The following is an 18,593-nucleotide window of genomic DNA, read 5'->3' on the forward strand; positions in this document are numbered from 1 at the left end:
CAACTCGATCGGCTCTGCTACATAGCAGCGATCATCAGCTCGCTGCTATGCAGCAGAAAGGCAGGTGTGCTATGAGCACAGGGTTGCGCTCACAGCAGGCCGGCATCGGTAACCATAGAGGTCTCAAGGACCTTTATGGTTACAATGCAGAAGCATCGCTGACCCTCGATCATGTGACGGGGTCGTCGATGAGCTCATTTCCGGCCACCCGAAGCGCCGGTTAAATGCTGCTGTCAGAGTTTGACAGCGGCATTTAACTAGTTAATAGCAGCGGGTGAATCGCGATTTCACCCGCCGCTATTGCGGCACATGTCAGCTGTTCAAAACAGCTGACATGTCCCGGCTTTGATGTGGGCTCACCGCCGGAGCCCTGCATCAAAGCTCGGTATCTGACCTCGGACGTACTATCCCGTCCGAGGTCAGAAAGAGGTTAACATAGCAAGCATTAACCTTTTTTTAGTAATCTTTGCAACAACAGCTTCCTGTAGAATCAGACCAAAAGGGTTACCTTTTTTTTGCCCCTCATTTACAGTACATTTTAAACACCCATAACCATTCCACCACCATACTGTATTGCATTCAATGGTAAATTGATCCAGAAAAATGTAAAACAAACAGCAAGTTTTGCCTATCTTATCTTGCAGACCTCTGAATTAGGGTTGAGCGAAACGGATCGGACAAATTAAAAAATCGCCGACTTTCGGCAAAGTCGGGTTTCATGAAACCCGGCCCGATCCTAGTGTGGGATCGGCCATGAGGACGGCAATCTGCGCGCTGCTGTGCAAACCAACTGCTTTTTTAAAAGCAAAAATCCTGTTGCTCCTTTCTGCACAGTTCTCTTGTTTATTTGTCCACACTTTTGTGTGCAGCAGTCCTTTTTATTGCTGCCATACTTTTCCTGAGATCATTGTAGGGAGATTGAAATTGTACTACAGTCCTTGTATTTTTTCATATATCTTCCAGCCACTTTCTGCCACTTAGATTGCGTTGTTATATACACTGGGCCTGAGTTTTGGTTCAGTCTCCCCCCCAAAATAGTGAGATTCAAATTCTCAACAAGTTTATATACACCATCTACATTGTTTTACAGTACCATATAATGGTTGTTATTTTGGTTAGATTTTCCAAAAAATGAGGAAGTCTGGTGGAAGAGCCCGTGGGCGGTGGTTGCCAGCTGGTACTGATGGTGGTGATGGTGCATCTGGTGGTAGTGGCAAAAGCACAATAGCACCTAAGGCTGGAGGTGTTGAGCCAGCGTCATCAGTCCTGTTACCAATTTTGAACTGCATTTAGCCTACTTTAGTGTTTGGGCCTACTAACTGTGTCTGCCACTCATTACAGTTGTCCTCCACTGAAGAAAGCAATGTCGGCCGTTTAGTCCTGTTACCAATTTTGAACTGCATTTAGCCTACTTTATTATTTTGGCCTATATCTGTGTTTCCTCCTCATCGTGCCCATTGCCCAGCCACTGCTAGATGAGTCTGCTGGTACATTGACCCAGACCACTACATTCCCCTTGCACTCTACACAGCCAGAATCTGACCCTGCTGAAAGTCAGGTTCCCCTTCCCGCATACTATACCACCTTACACGGGGCAAAGAGGAAGGTGCAGATGAAAGTGCAGGTTCCTTCATCAGGTGGGGGGGGCATACTCGTCAGTGATGTGACTGGCACAGGGCCCCTCATAGTACGCAAAAGTGTCTCTGCCAGTGGGAGGCGCCACCCGCCGTCAAACACACCGCTGTACTATGAGGGGACCTGTGCAAGTGCCCCCCTGCTTGCTCTGGATCACAGCACTTGCAAAGTTGAAATACTTACCTCTCCCTGCTCCACTGCCGTGACGTATTCTGCGTTTCCTGGGCCCACGAAAATCTTGAGCCAGCTCTACCCCCCCACAACTTTAGCCAAATGACCCCAGTTTTCAATGCCTAACTATTATTATAAAGTAAATTAAGATTGACAAGCTTAAGTAATAAGAATTGATGTTTTTGGCATTAAAATGGGCACTGTAGGTGTTTTTCTGTCCTCCACTCACTGCCGACTTTGATTCTCCATTGACTTGCATTGGGTTTCGTGTTTCAGTCGGCCCCCGACTTTTCACAATAATCGGCCGATTTCACCCGACCCAACTTTTGACAAAGTTGGGTTTTGCGAAACCCAACTTGATCCGAAAAAAGTAATAGTTGCTCAACTCTACTCTGAATCCTTACTGTGTGCACACCACACGCTGTCAGGATTCTGCAGTGTTCGTGAGAGCAGGAAGCCACAAGACTGCAAATATGTAATTTGCATTCATGCGATCACATGCTGTCTAGACGTGCTCAGCCTCGCTCAATACAAATGAACTGATCGAGGCTGAGCATGTCTAGTTGGCATGTGACGGCATGTATGCAATTCACATACTCACTGTCGCATGACCTCCCAATCTCACCGGCAATGCTGGACATCCTCACAACGCGTGATGCGTCACTGTAAGGATTCAGAAGCCTGCAGTCACCTAGAGTCACTGTAGTCATTAATCAGAAAACTGGACAACCCCTTTAATCTAATGTGAATATTGACATGTTCTTGATCATAACTCATCAAGTTCCAGAGCACATTTTCTGTCTATTGTATCCTACCCCTTCACAGGTGCCATTGAAACATGATAATCAATGTTATTCACTTCAATACTTTATAATATAACCTGATATTGTGACTGAAATTAGTATATACATTTATTTGCCCAAAGAGGGCACAATCCCAATACTGGTATACTGAATAATATTATGCAAATGTGTATTGACTGTGTGGTATATGCTTGTTTCCACAAGACACATGCCTATAGAGAGATATGGTGCTGCAACTGAGCTACATTATGTTCACACTCCTTTTTTTCCCCGTAGCTGCAATTAAAGTGGAGACTTTCAGGTTTAATTAAAGAGGTTTAACAAGAATATCCTGTGAAACATTTAGGAATTGCAACCATTTTTCTACAAAGCCTCCTCATTTCTGGGTCTCAAAACTAATTGGACAAATTAAGTTTCACATAAATGAAATGTTCATCTTTTATAGTTTATAAAGAATCCATTACAGGCTATGACTGTCTGAAGTCTAGAAGCAATGGAGGCACCAAACACTGGGTTTCCTCCTTTGTGATGCTTTGCCAGGGCTATACTACAGCTGACTACAGCTGTTCCTTGTATGACAAAAGTCATTGTCAAAGTGGTGGAGCGGAGATATGTTTCACTGATACTATTGGCTTCAGTGATTTGAAACCCAGAACTTTTGCTCCAGCTGGGTTTTAAATAGTCGGCCTCCAGATACATACAGTGTTCAGCGTGTTTGGGCAGAGTACTCCATTTACTAAGCTCGGAGCTTGATGTCACCGGTGACATCAACCCCCCCAACTATGACCCCACTTTCCACAGCTACAGGGCAAGTGTGAAGAGTGAGGCTAAGGGGCCAGAACTGGCACATCTTAGAGATGTGCCTTTTCTGGGATGGTTGAGAGCTGATGTTTTTAGCCTGGGGGCAGTATCCATGGCTCCTTCCTAGGCTATTAATATCAGCCCTCAGCTGTCTGTATAGCCATTGCTGGTTATTAATTATGGGGAAACCCCACATCATTTTTTTTGGGGGGTCCCCTATTTTAATAGGCAGTAAAGGCTAAGTATACAGCTGTGAGCTGATATTAATAGCCTGGGAAGTTCCATGGGTATTACCCCCTTCCCAGGCTATAAATATCTGCCCCAGTTATCGGCTTTCCCTCTGCTGGTTACGAAAATTGTGCGGTTGCCCATGCTATTTTTTTCCAAAAGATAATCTTTTATTAATTAAATATATGTCCACTAATTTGCAAACACACTATACTAATTATATTTGTCACTGACTTCTATATATCTATCTATTCTATATGTATTTACTGTATGTAATCCATCTCTTCTAACCTGTCGGCTCCTGCAGTGATTTTAGAGAACATGGCAGATGAATTACCGGCTTTTCTTCTATCTATCTATCTATCTATCTATCTATCTATCTATCTATTATACCATACAGACCAAAAGTTTGGACACACCTTCTCATTTAAAGATTTTTCTGTATTTTCATGACTATGAAAATTGTAAATTCACACTGAAGGCTGTTATGGCTGGCAATCAGGCAACACAGCGTGCAGTAATCAGCGCACATACAGAGATCTGGCAATAACCAAAAACAATAGGACGAGCTCTGAGACGTGGAATCTCTGTAGACTGCAGTACCTGATCTATCCTCACACAACTATAAGCAGCAGTGAATTGCGCCTAACAACTACCTATGCAACTCGGCACTGCCTGAGGAGCTGACTAGCCTGAAGATAGAAATACAAGCCTGACTTACCTCAGAGAAATACCCCAAAGGAATAGGCAGCCCCCCACATATAATGACTGTTAGCAAGATGAAAAGACAAACGTAGGAATGAAATAGATTCAGCAAAGTGAGGCCCGATATTCTAGACAGAGCGAGGATAGCAAAGAGAACTATGCAGTCTACAAAAAAACCCTAAAACGAAAACCACGCAAAGGGGCAAAAAGACCCACCGTGCCGAACTAACAGCACGGCGGTGCACCCCTTTGCTTCTCAGAGCTTCCAGCAAAAGTTAATAGCAAGCTGGACAGAAAAAACAGAAAACAAACTAGAAGCACTTATCTAGCAGAGCAGCAGGCCCAAGGAAAGATGCAGTAGCTCAGATCCAACACTGGAACATTGACAAGGAGCAAGGAAGACAGACTCAGGTGGAGCTAAATAGCAAGGCAGCCAACGAGCTCACCAAAACACCTGAGGGAGGAAGCCCAGAGACTGCAATACCACTTGTGACCACAGAAGTGAACTCAGCCACAGAATTCACAACAGTACCCCCCCCCCTTGAGGAGGGGTCACCGAACCCTCACCAGAACCCCCAGGCCGACCAGGATGAGCCACATGAAAGGCACGAACAAGATCTGGGGCATGGACATCAGAGGCAAAAACCCAGGAATTATCTTCCTGAGCATAACCCTTCCATTTGACCAGATACTGGAGTTTCCGTCTAGAGACACGAGAATCCAAAATCTTCTCCACAATATACTCCAATTCCCCCTCCACCAAAACAGGGGCAGGAGGCTCCACAGATGGAACCATAGGTGCCACGTATCTCCTCAACAACGACCTATGGAATACATTATGTATGGAAAAGGAGTCTGGGAGGGTCAGACGAAAAGACACCGGATTGAGAATCTCAGAAATCCTATACGGACCAATAAAACGAGGTTTAAATTTAGGAGAGGAAACCTTCATAGGAATATGACGAGAAGATAACCAAACCAGATCCCCAACACGAAGTCGGGGTCCCACACGGCGTCTGCGATTAGCGAAAAGCTGAGCCTTCTCCTGGGACAAGGTCAAATTGTCCACTACCTGAGTCCAGATCTGCTGCAACCTGTCCACCACAGAATCCACACCAGGACAGTCCGAAGACTCAACCTGTCCTGAAGAGAAACGAGGATGGAACCCAGAATTGCAGAAAAATGGAGAGACCAAGGTAGCCGAGCTGGCCCGATTATTAAGGGCGAACTCAGCCAACGGCAAAAATGACACCCAATCATCCTGGTCAGCGGAAACAAAACATCTCAGATATGTTTCCAAGGTCTGATTGGTTCGTTCGGTCTGGCCATTAGTCTGAGGATGGAAGGCCGAGGAAAAAGATAGGTCAATGCCCATCCTACCACAAAAGGCTCGCCAGAACCTCGAGACAAACTGGGAACCTCTGTCAGAAACAATATTCTCAGGAATGCCATGTAAACGAACCACATGCTGGAAGAACAAAGGCACCAAATCAGAGGAGGAAGGCAATTTAACCAAGGGCACCAGATGGACCATTTTAGAAAAGCGATCACAGACCACCCAAATGACCGACATTTTTTGAGAAACGGGAAGGTCAGAAATGAAATCCATCGAAATATGTGTCCAAGGCCTCTTCGGGACCGGCAAGGGCAAAAGCAACCCACTGGCACGTGAACAGCAGGGCTTAGCCCTAGCACAAATTCCACAGGACTGCACAAAAGCACGCACATCCCGTGACAGAGATGGCCACCAGAAGGATCTAGCAACCAACTCCCTGGTACCAAAGATTCCTGGATGACCGGCCAGCACCGAACAATGAAGTTCAGAGATAACTTTACTAGTCCACCTATCAGGGACGAACAGTTTCTCGGCCGGACAACGATCAGGTTTATTAGCCTGAAATTTCTGCAACACTCTCCGCAAATCAGGGGAGATGGCAGACACAATGACTCCTTCCTTGAGGATACTCGCCGGCTCAGATAACCCCGGAGAGTCGGGCACAAAACTCCTAGACAGAGCATCCGCCTTCACATTTTTAGAGCCCGGAAGGTATGAAATCACAAAATCAAAACGAGCAAAAAATAACGACCAACGGGCCTGTCTAGGATTCAAGCGCTTGGCAGACTCAAGATAAGTAAGGTTCTTATGATCAGTCAAAACCACCACGCGATGCTTAGCACCCTCAAGCCAATGACGCCACTCCTCGAATGCCCACTTCATGGCCAGCAACTCTCGGTTGCCCACATCATAATTACGCTCAGCAGCAGAAAATTTCCTGGAAAAGAAAGCACATGGTTTGAACACTGAGCAACCAGAACCTCTCTGTGACAAAACCGCCCCTGCACCAATCTCAGAAGCATCAACCTCGACCTGGAACGGAAGAGAAACATCAGGTTGACACAACACAGGGGCACAGCAAAAACGACGCTTCAACTCCTGAAAAGCTTCCACGGCAGCAGAAGACCAATTAACCAAATCAGCACCCTTCTTGGTCAAATCGGTCAATGGTCTGGCAATGCTAGAAAAATTACAGATGAAGCGACGATAAAAATTAGCAAAGCCCAGGAATTTCTGCAGACTTTTTAGAGATGTCGGCTGAGTCCAATCCTGGATGGCCTGAACCTTAACCGGATCCATCTCGATAGTAGAAGGGGAAAAGATGAACCCCAAAAATGAAACTTTCTGCACACCGAAGAGACACTTTGATCCCTTCACGAACAAGGAATTAGCACGCAGTACCTGGAAAACCATTCTGACTTGCTTCACATGAGACTCCCAATCATCTGAGAAGATCAAAATGTCATCCAAGTAAACAATCAAGAATTTATCCAGATACTCACGGAAAATGTCATGCATAAAAGACTGAAAAACAGATGGAGCATTGGCAAGTCCGAACGGCATCACCAGATACTCAAAATGACCCTCGGGCGTATTAAATGCCGTTTTCCATTCATCTCCCTGCCTGATTCTCACCAGATTATACGCACCACGAAGATCAATCTTAGTAAACCAACTAGCCCCCTTAATCAGAGCAAACAAGTCAGATATCAATGGCAAGGGATACTGAAACTTAACAGTGATCTTATTAAGAAGGCGGTAATCAATACACGGTCTTAGCGAACCATCCTTCTTGGCTACAAAAAAGAACCCTGCTCCCAATGGTGACGACGATGGGCGAATATGTCCCTTCTCCAGGGACTCCTTCACATAACTGCGCATAGCGGTGTGTTCAGGTACGGACAAATTAAATAAACGACCCTTAGGGAATTTACTACCAGGAATCAAATCGATAGCACAATCACAATTCCTATGCGGAGGTAGGGCATCAGACCTGGACTCTTCAAATACATCCTGAAAGTCCGACAAGAACTCTGGGATGTCAGAAGGAATGGATGACGAAATAGACAAAAATGGAACATCACCATGTACTCCCTGACAACCCCAGCTGGTTACCGACATAGAGTTCCAATCCAATACTGGATTATGGGTTTGTAGCCATGGCAACCCCAACACGACCACATCATGCAAATTATGCAGTACCAGAAAGCGAATAACTTCCTGATGTGCAGGAGCCATGCACATGGTCAGCTGGGCCCAGTACTGAGGCTTATTCTTGGCCAAAGGTGTAGCATCAATTCCTCTCAACGGAATAGGACACCGCAAAGGCTCCAAGAAAAATCCACAACGTTTAGCATAATCCAAATCCATCAGATTCAGGGCAGCGCCTGAATCCACAAACGCCATGACAGAATATGATGACAAAGAGCACATTAAGGTAATGGACAAAAGGAATTTGGACTGTACAGTACCAATAACGGCAGAGCTATCGAACCGCCTAGTGCGTTTAGAACAATTAGAAATAGCATGAGTAGAATCACCACAATAGAAACACAGTCTGTTCAGACGTCTGTGTTCGTGCCGTTCTACTTTAGTCATAGTCCTGTCGCACTGCATAGGCTCAGATTTACTCTCAGACAATACCGCCAGATGGTGCACAGATTTACGCTCGCGCAAGCGACGACCGATCTGAATGGCCAAGGACATAGACTCATTCAAACCAGCAGGCATAGGAAATCCCACCATTACATCCTTAAGAGCTTCAGAGAGACCCTTTCTGAACAAAGCCGCTAGTGCAGATTCATTCCACAGAGTGAGTACTGACCATTTCCTAAATTTCTGACAATATACTTCTACATCATCCTGACCCTGGCATAAAGCCAGCAGATTTTTCTCAGCTTGATCCACTGAATTAGGCTCATCGTAAAGCAATCCCAGCGCCTGGAAAAATGCATCAACATTACTCAATGCAGAATCTCCTGGTGCAAGAGAAAACGCCCAGTCCTGTGGGTCGCCGCGCAAAAAAGAAATAATAATCAAAACCTGTTGAATAGGATTACCAGAAGAATGAGGTTTCAAGGCCAAAAATAGCTTACAATTATTTCTGAAGCTCAGGAACTTAGTTCTGTCACCAAAAAACAAATCAGGAATCGGAATTCTTGGTTCTAGCATCGATTTCTGATCAATAGTATCTTGAATCTTTTGTACATTTACAACGAGATTATCCATTGAGGAGCACAGAGCCTGAATATCCATGTCCACAGCTGTGTCCTGAAGCACTCTAATGTCTAGGGGAAAAAAAAGACTGAAGACAGAGCTAAGAAAAAAAAATGATGTCAGGATTTCTTTTTTCCCTCTATTGGGAATCATTGGTGCGGCTCCTTGTACTGTTATGGCTGGCAATCAGGCAACACAGCGTGCAGTAATCAGCGCACATACAGAGATCTGGCAATAACCAAAAACAATAGGACGAGCTCTGAGACGTGGAATCTCTGTAGACTGCAGTACCTGATCTATCCTCACACAACTATAAGCAGCAGTGGATTGCGCCTAACAACTACCTATGCAACTCGGCACTGCCTGAGGAGCTGACTAGCCTGAAGATAGAAATACAAGCCTGACTTACCTCAGAGAAATACCCCAAAGGAATAGGCAGCCCCCCACATATAATGACTGTTAGCAAGATGAAAAGACAAACGTAGGAATGAAATAGATTCAGCAAAGTGAGGCCCGATATTCTAGACAGAGCGAGGATAGCAAAGAGAACTATGCAGTCTACAAAAAACCCTAAAACGAAAACCACGCAAAGGGGCAAAAAGACCCACCGTGCCGAACTAACAGCACGGCGGTGCACCCCTTTGCTTCTCAGAGCTTCCAGCAAAAGTTAATAGCAAGCTGGACAGAAAAAACAGAAAACAAACTAGAAGCACTTATCTAGCAGAGCAGCAGGCCCAAGGAAAGATGCAGTAGCTCAGATCCAACACTGGAACATTGACAAGGAGCAAGGAAGACAGACTCAGGTGGAGCTAAATAGCAAGGCAGCCAACGAGCTCACCAAAACACCTGAGGGAGGAAGCCCAGAGACTGCAATACCACTTGTGACCACAGAAGTGAACTCAGCCACAGAATTCACAACAGAAGGCATCAAAACTATGAATTAACACATGTGGAATTATATACTTAACAAAAAAGTGTGAAACAACTGAAAATATGTATTATATTCTAGGTTCTTCAAAGTAGCCACCTTTTGCTTTGATGACTGCTTTGCACACTCTTGGCATTCTCTTGATGAGCTTCAAGATGTAGTCGCCGGAAATGGTTTTCACTTCACAGGTGTGCCCTGTCAGGTTTAATAAGTGGGATTTCTTGCCTTATAAATGGAGTTGGGACCATCAGTTGTGTTGAGCAGAAGTCTGGTGGATACACAGCTGATAGTCCTATTGAATAGACTGTTAGAATTTGTATTATGGCAAGAAAAAAGCAGCTAAGTAAAGAAAAACGAGTGGCCATCATTACTTTAAGAAATGAAGGTCAGTCAGTCCGAAAAATTGGGAAAACTTTGAAAGTGTCCCCAAGTGCAGTTGCAAAAACCATCAAGCGATACAAAGAAACTGGCTCACATGAGGACCGCCCCAGGAAAGGAAGACCAAGAGTCACCTCTGCTTCGGAGGATAAGTTTATCCGAGTCACCAGCTTCAGAAATCGTAGGTTAACAGCAGCTCAGATTTGAGATCAGGTCAATGCCACACAGTTCTAGCAGCAGACATCTCTACAACAACTGTTAAGAATAGACTTTGTGCAGCAGGCCTTCATGGTAAAATAGCTGCTAGGAAACCACTGCTAAGGACAGGCAACAAGCAGAAGAGACTTGTTTGGGCTAAAGAACACAAGGAATGGACATTAGACCAGTGGAAATATGTGCTTTGGTCTGATGAGTCCAAATTTGAGATCTTTGGATTCCAAAAACCGTGTCTTTGTAAGACACGGAACAGGTGAATGGATGGACTTTTGTTGTGAATTCTGTGGCAGAGCTCCCTCCTGTGGTCACAAGTGGTACTTCGGCTGATTCTCTCTGTGAGCTTCTGTTGGTGGAGGGAAGTGGTACTGCGGCTTCTGAGTTTCCTCCCTCAGGTGATCTGTTGAGGTCGTTAGGTGCTTCTCTACTTAACTCCACCTAATGCTTTGATCCTGGCTTCCTGTCAATGTTCCAGTGTTGGACTTGCTTTTCCCTGGATCATTCCTGTGGCCTGCTGCTCTGCATAGCTAAGTTCTTCTTTGCTATTTGTTTGCTATTTTTTCTGTCCAGCTTGTCTATTTTGTTGCTGGAAGCTCTGGGACGCAAAGGGTGTACCTCCGTGCCGTTAGTTCGGTACGGAGGGTCTTTTTGCCCCCTTTGCGTGGTTTTCTTAAGGGTTTTGTGTAGACCGCAAAGTGACCTTTTCTATCCTCGTTCTGTTAAGAAAGTCGGGCCTCACTTTGCTGAATCTATTTCATCTCTACGTTTGTCTTTTCATCTTAACTCACAGTCATTATATGTGGGGGGCTGCCTTTTCCTTTGGGGTATTTCTCTGAGGCAAGGTAGGCTTATTTTCTATCTTCAGGCTAGTTAGTTTCTCAGGCTGTGCCGAGTTGCATAGGCAGAGTTAGGCGCAATCCACGGCTGCCTCTAGTGTTGTTTGGAGAGGATTAGGGATTGTGGTCTGCAGAGTTCCCACGTCTCAGAGCTCGTTCTATGATTTTGGGTTATTGTCAGATCACTGTATGTGCTCTGACCGCTATGTCCATTGTGGTACTGAATTGCCTTTCATAACAGACTTTACATTCCTGGTTCCCACCGTGAAGCATGGAGGAGGAGGTGTGATGGTGTGGGGGTGCTTTGCTGTTGACACTGTTGGGGATTTATTCAAAATTGAAGACATACTGAACCAGCATATGTACCACAGCATCTTGCAGCGGCATGCTGTTCCATCCAGTTTGTGTTTAGTTGGACCATCATTTATTTTTCAACAGGACAATGACCCCAAACACAACTCCAGGCTGTGTAAGGACTATTTGACCAAGAAGGAGAGTGATGGGGTGCTACGCCAGATGACCTGGCCTCCACAGTCACCAGACCTGAACCCAATCGAGATGGTTTGGGGTGAGCTGGACTGCAGAGTGAAGGCAAAAGGGCCAACAAGTGCTAAGCATCTCTGGGAACTCCTTCAAGATTGTTGAAAGACCATTGCCGGTGACTACCTCTTGAAGCTCATCAAGAGAATGCCAAGAGTGTGCAAAGCAGTCATCAAACCAAAAGGTGGCTACTTTAAAGAACCTAGAATATAAGACATATTTTCAGTTGTTTCACACTTTTTTGTTAAGTATATAATTCCACATGTGTTAATTCATAGTTTTGATGCCTTCAGTGTGAATTTACAATTTTCATAGTCATGAAAATACGGAAAAATCTTTAAATGAGAAGGTGTGTCCAAACTTTTGGTCTGTACTGTATATACATATAAAAATGTGTGTGTCACTGACATCTATATATTTGTATTCTATGTGTATAAATCTATTCTATCCATTCTATTTTAGCCTGTCAGTGTGATTTTATTGTACGCACACATGAATTGCCAGATTTTCAAAGGACACCGCTGCGTAAAAATCGGACAGCCTGGTCCGAATGCTGTGCAATTTTTTTTCTCGCACCCATAGGCTTGCATTGGCGAGTCTCGTTGACAATCGCAGCATGCTGCAATTTTACATGCATGTAGAATACGCCCAAGAAAAAATACAGTGATGTGAGCTGAGCTATGAGGCTGCTCACATCACCGTTTATTTTCTCAGGCGTATTCGACGTGTGTGTAAAATCGCAGCATGCTGTGATTGTACACGTATATCGTCCGAGACTCACCAATGCAAGCCTATGGGTGCAAGAAAAACTCGGACACCACACGGACCATCTGTGTAGCTTGCGACAAATACGCACACATTTTCCTCATTTCAGCCCATCGAGCCATTAAATTCAATGGGGAAATGAAGTGAGAAATATAAAGCCATACGAATGTCATACGGATACATAGGTGTGAGAATATTGCATCATCGCATTGCAAACGCATTACACACGGATGACCATACGGAGAACACTTGTGCGACTTTCGGCAGGGAGACTCGGACCATTTTTCATACGTTAAGTGTGACCCCGGCCTAAAGCTGAGAGTCTGCACTTTAAGACCAAGTTGATCATGAATCTGTATCTTAAATACGTTTTGGTAAACAGCTAAAATGCCAAAACTTGTGTCACTATCCAAATATTTATTGACTGTAAGTATCTGTTCTCTAATTTTAGGCGTATATTAATCCATTTATTATAAACGTAGATCGGTATTATAAAAGTAATTGATCTTAATGATTTACAGGACTGTTAAGACATGAAGTCTCTGTGGACGTCATCTATGGAGCTCCCACGTGACTGCTGCCCCATGAGCAATTTTGTGACTCATTAAATATAGGGAAATTCACTTTAGACAAAGCTTTTGAAGCAGAAAACAAAAACTACCGGAATGAATCAATATTTCATTGAGAATAAAAAAATGGTAGTTTTACTCAAAATGAAATTGCCTTATTTTTTTTTAAACCTATTCATATGGACAAAATAATTTACTACCAGAAAATAATTTAAGGAAGAAACAACAGGCTGGTAAAGTAAATATAATTGATAAAATGTGTTAGTGAAATATACACTTTTTAAACTTTTTCATATTTGGTTAAAACACTTGCACAAATCCACTTACAAAATAACTAATTTTTATTAACTTAATAAAACATAGCATAGAAAAATACAATTAAAACTTCCACCTAATGCAACAATATTCAAAAAGAAAAGTTTTAACTTATGAAATGTATATTTTTTATTGTATTTATTTATTTTTAGCTTTTTGATACAACTCAAGCCCAAGGACAGGCGTTGTGAATATTTCCCAGCACAAACATATTTGCCACAAAAGGAGAAAAAACACAAAATGTTTTTCTAACGGATGGCCATCAAATTCTTTATTGATGTTCTTGGTTGTTAAAAAAAAAATATATATATATATATATATAGCACTGTACTTTTATTTTAATTGAAGGAAATCTGCCTAAGGGTCATAGTTTGCATTTATTTTTCATGTTAACAACTATACATGACTATTTTTTGTGGTCAGGACTACACAGCGACGACTAGACTGTGCCCAACTGTATGTGGTTTCTAAATGAATTAATGTAATTTTCCAAAGCTTTGAGATGTTTGACCCAATAATATTCGTAATAATAATTCTATGGATGATTTCATTCTTTTAGGATTTTCGGAAGGACAGATAATTTTATCATTTTTAATTGGTGTGACCTACACCATAACTGTTACTGGGAATTGTGTTGTGTTTAGCATCATCCAGGTGGACAGCCACCTCAAGATGCCCATGTATTTCTTCTTGAGTGGTTTATCCTTATTAGACGTATGTTACTCTTCAGTCACCCTCCCAGCTATGCTAGTCAATGCTATAACAGGTAACAGGAGGATATCATTCTATAAATGTTTCACACAGCTTTATTTCTTTGTCTGTTTTGGTGGATCTGAATGTCTTCTCCTGGCTGCTATGGCTTATGACCGATATGTAGCCATATGTAACCCCCTTCGTTACAATGCTGTTATGAATAGGAAGTTTTGCTCAGGCTTCGTTGCTGGGTGCTGTGTTTGTGGATTGCTGAATGCTGTATTTCATACTTTTATGACCTGTAAACTGACCTTCTGTGGAACTCACCATATCAACCACTTCTTCTGTGATGTCCTTCCAATGTTGGAAGCAGCTTGTAGTGACATCCAGAGGAGCCAAGTGTTGTTACATGTGGTCACTGTATTTCTAGGGATGTCTCCATTTCTTCTTGTGATAAATTCCTACGTACATATAATTTCTACTATCATAAAAATCCGCTCCTCAGAAGGAAGACAGAAAGTCTTCTCCACATGCTCTTCACACCTCATAGTTGTCACTGTTTTCTACTTAACTTCCATGTTAAACTACAACGGACCTATTTCTGGAGATTCCTTCATCGTTGTCCGCGTGTCCTCTCTTTTGTATAGTATTGTCCCTCCTTTGTTGAATCCTCTCATCTACAGTCTGAGAAATAAAGAAGTGAAGAGAGCCTTGAAAAAAGCACTTCACTTGCCAGTAGATATGCCTGTTCAGATGAATAAATAAAAAAGTGAAAAACCTAAAAAACTAAATTACATGCTTAACAGTGTAAAAATCCAAGGACCACTAATGATTTATATACACAACACGTTATCAAGTTTACAGCAGCAAAAATTGTCTTTTAGAGTGGTGGTCCTCCCAGGGCAAATTTTCATAAGATATTAGAGAGTGAATTAGAGAACACAGTAGGCTGGTCTGAAGATGGGGTGTTCATCAAAAGGTATAAATTGGGGTATTACTAAGCACATCTGGGGGCATCTCTCCTTTCAATGTCCTGCTAAATTATGATAACCATCTGTAAATAAGCTCGAAATGTATTAAAAAGGATGCCCCTTTGAAGACATCTTCCTTTACAATAATTTTTTGTTTAGTTCAAATGCAAATAGAGAAAAATTTAAATGGGGTGTCACTCTAGGCCTGGGAATAAGATATAATGTATATGCATTATAGTGCGCTGGTAAATTCTGACATCCAACAATATATAATAAGTACAAATAAACTAAAAAATAATTACCTGCACATATACAGCTAAAATAGTGCTTTAATGGTAGGATAGGTAAAAAATACATAAAAACTACTCTGGGGCCCTCGTGGAAATAACATTACAAGTACAAAATGAATAAAATGTTATTGCCAGTCATTTATAAAGGTGTAGGCTAAACAGATGTGTATAACACACTGAAAATAGATATACAACACATACTGTATAATATTCACTTGTGGCTTGAATTGCGTTTTTTGTGCATTTTTATGTAGATAACTGCATACATGACATGGCGATTTTCCCTTTTTTCAGTTTTTTCCTCCCCTTCTTCCTAGAGCCATAACTTTTTTGTTTTTCCGTCCACATAGCCACATGAGGACTTGTTTTTGTGGGACAACTTGTAGGTATGAATGCAGCATTGATTTTACCACATACTGTACTGCAAAATAGGAAAAATTCCAAGTCAGTTGAAATTGCTAAAAAGTGCAATTACACAATTGTTTTTTAGGGTTTTAATTTACGGTACCATGTTCACTGTATGATAAAACTGACCTGGCAGTATGATTCCCCAGGTCAGTATGATTACACAAATGCTAAACATGACTTGTTTTTTTGTTCATTTAAGAGCTGAAAAAAATCATACATTTTTAAAAATGAATTAAATAAATTTGTTTTTTTTTCGACATATTCCAAGACACGTAAGTTTTTAATTTTTCAAGTTATCAGGCTGTATGAAGGCTTATTTTTAGTTCCCTGAGCTGATAAAATTTTGGGGTAGGTATGATGTTTTGATAGCTTCTTTTTGCGTTGTATTGCAATGTTGTGGCGGCCAAAAAACATTTATTCCGACATTTTTATTTTTTCTCATTACGCTGTTTATCGATTGGATTAATTTACTTTATGTTTTGATAGACCGGACTTTTATGAACGCAGCAAAACCAAATATGTGTATTTTTATTTTTTAAATTCTTTTAACGGGGCAAAAGAGGGGTGATTTCAATTTTTGTTTTGTTTTTGTTTTTTTTGTCAAACTTTTCTTTAAACTTTTTACTGCATTTAATAATCCCCATAGGAGATCTGAAGCTGCGATTGTCTGATTGCTAGTGCAAGGTACCGTTACACTAAACGATTTACCAACGATCACGACCAGCGATACGACCTGGCCATGATCGTTGGTAAGTCATTGTGTGGTCGCTGGAGAGCTGTCACACAGACAGCTCTCCAGCGACCAACGATGCCGAAGTCCCCGGGTAACCAGGGTAAACATCGGGTTACTAAGCGCAGGGCCGCACTTAGTAACCTGATGTTTCCCCTTGTTACCATTGTAAATGTAAAAAAAAAACACTACATACTCACATTCCGGTGTCTGTCACGTCCCCCGCCGTCACCTTCCCGCACTGACTGTGTCAGCGCCGGCCGTAAAGCACAGCACAGCGGTGACTTCACCGCTGTGCTTTACGGCCGGCGCTCACAGTCAGTGCAGGAAGCTGATGGCGGGGGACGTGACAGACACCGGAATGTGAGTATGTTGTGTTTTTTTTTACTTTTACAATGGTAACCAGGGTAAATATCGGGTTACTAAGCGCGGCCCTGCGCTTAGTAACCCGATGTTTACCCTGGTTACAAGTGAACACATGGCTGGATCGGCATCACACACCGATCCAGCGATGACAGCGAGTGACAGCGACGAAATAAAGTTCTGGCCTTCTAGCTCTGACCAGCGCTGTCACAGCAGGATCCTGATCACTGCTGCGTGTCAAACACAACAAGATCATAGTTACATAGTTACATAGTTATTAAGGTTGAAGGAAGACTATAAGTCCATCTAGTTCAACCCATAGCCTAACCTAACATGCCCTAACATGCAACGTCATGGATCGCTATCCTTCTCGTTCAAAAGTTGCTCAGTTGGAAGGTACCTAAATCGAAGCAGTATCTGATCCCTGATTATCAAGACGTGTGTGTCACGATCAGACATGGGTATGTCCAGCGGATGGAACAGCATATAAGTAAAATGGGATGATAAAGGGAAAGGAAACCCCGAATGGTAGGGAGCAAGGGATTGGACACCTCCTGACACCAACCTGTGTCTGTCCCTAAGCTTCCCTAACCCCCTATGTGGGTCCTTTCCCTGCCACCGTCACTAGGCTAGTCCCTGGCAGTCACCTCTACTAACCCTAACTAGTGCACTGGCCTCTAAGGACAATAACCCCACCACTGAAGGTAGAATAACACAGGGAAAGGGACAAACAAGGGACTGACAGAAAAGAAACTACTCAGCTCAGAATCTGCTGCTACGCTCCACAGCAGCAGAGTAAACAACACCAGGTAAATATGACTCCAACGGAGGCAATACCACAGTCACAGGAGGGCTCCTCACTCCAAGCTGGTTTGCATAGAAGTAACTCTATAACTGACGATCAGCTGATGGGTCATGTGACTATTTAAAGGGAGGTGAGAGTGGTTACCAACCAACATTGGCTGACCGGCCTAAAAGAAACTGCCAGCAAGAGCCTAGCATTAACTCTAGCTGGACCAAAAGTAAAAACCACATTTTAATTCCTGCAGACTGGGAGTTGCCACGAATCCCATAATGATTTGTGACTGTGTGTTCATCATTAAAATTCAGCAAATTCCATGCTGCAACATCGGCACCACACTGTATGTCATTTCAATCATCCCTCTGTCTTCTCAGCAGAGATATAATGGAAGCAGCCTGGACTAACAAAACCTGGTGTTCATCATTTCAATCCGATCAAGAAGATGAGATCCAACTGAAGTAATGAATCCTCACAGGTCCACGCTGATTAGCGCTCCAAGATGCCCAAAACTCGATAAGGATAATGTCTTCAGTGCAAATACAGTAACTAGCAATAGATAATGCTAAGAACCTGCTAGATACTATATTTGCACTGAAGACATTATCCTTATCAAGCATTCGGCATCTTGGAGCGCTAATCCGTGTAGACCTGTGACTGTTCGTTACCTGAGTTGGATCCCATATACCATCATATTGGCTTCTAATGGTGAACGCCTGTCTTGTTAGACTGGGACAGAACACTACTATTATAATATTGCTGCTGGGAGGATAATGGGATGATTGGGCTGATATACAGTGGGATACAGACCTTGCTCATGTACTGCATTGGATTTGAATGGTGAACGAGTCTTGGTCAGGGACCAGACACTGCTTCATTATATCACTGCTGGGGGGACAG

The 18,593-nt window shown here is 42.9% G+C and overlaps 1 protein-coding gene across 1 annotated transcript; it reads left to right on the forward strand.

The window, feature by feature from the left end:
• The first annotated feature begins 13,976 nt into the window (after nt 1–13,976).
• On the forward strand, nt 13,977–14,897 carry LOC138652224 (olfactory receptor 5V1-like). The gene has a single exon (XM_069742994.1). The coding sequence runs from the start codon at nt 13,977–13,979 to the stop codon at nt 14,895–14,897; it is 921 nt and encodes a 306-aa protein (XP_069599095.1).
• The last annotated feature ends 3,696 nt before the right edge of the window (nt 14,898–18,593 follow it).

This window comes from Ranitomeya imitator, chromosome 10 (assembly GCF_032444005.1).
Source record: "Ranitomeya imitator isolate aRanImi1 chromosome 10, aRanImi1.pri, whole genome shotgun sequence".
NCBI lineage: Eukaryota > Metazoa > Chordata > Amphibia > Anura > Dendrobatidae > Ranitomeya > Ranitomeya imitator.

Coding starts and splice junctions, on each gene's coding strand:
- LOC138652224 (XM_069742994.1), top strand. CDS start 13,977: ATGGATGATTTCATTCTTTTAGGATTTTCGGAAGGACAGATAATTTTA.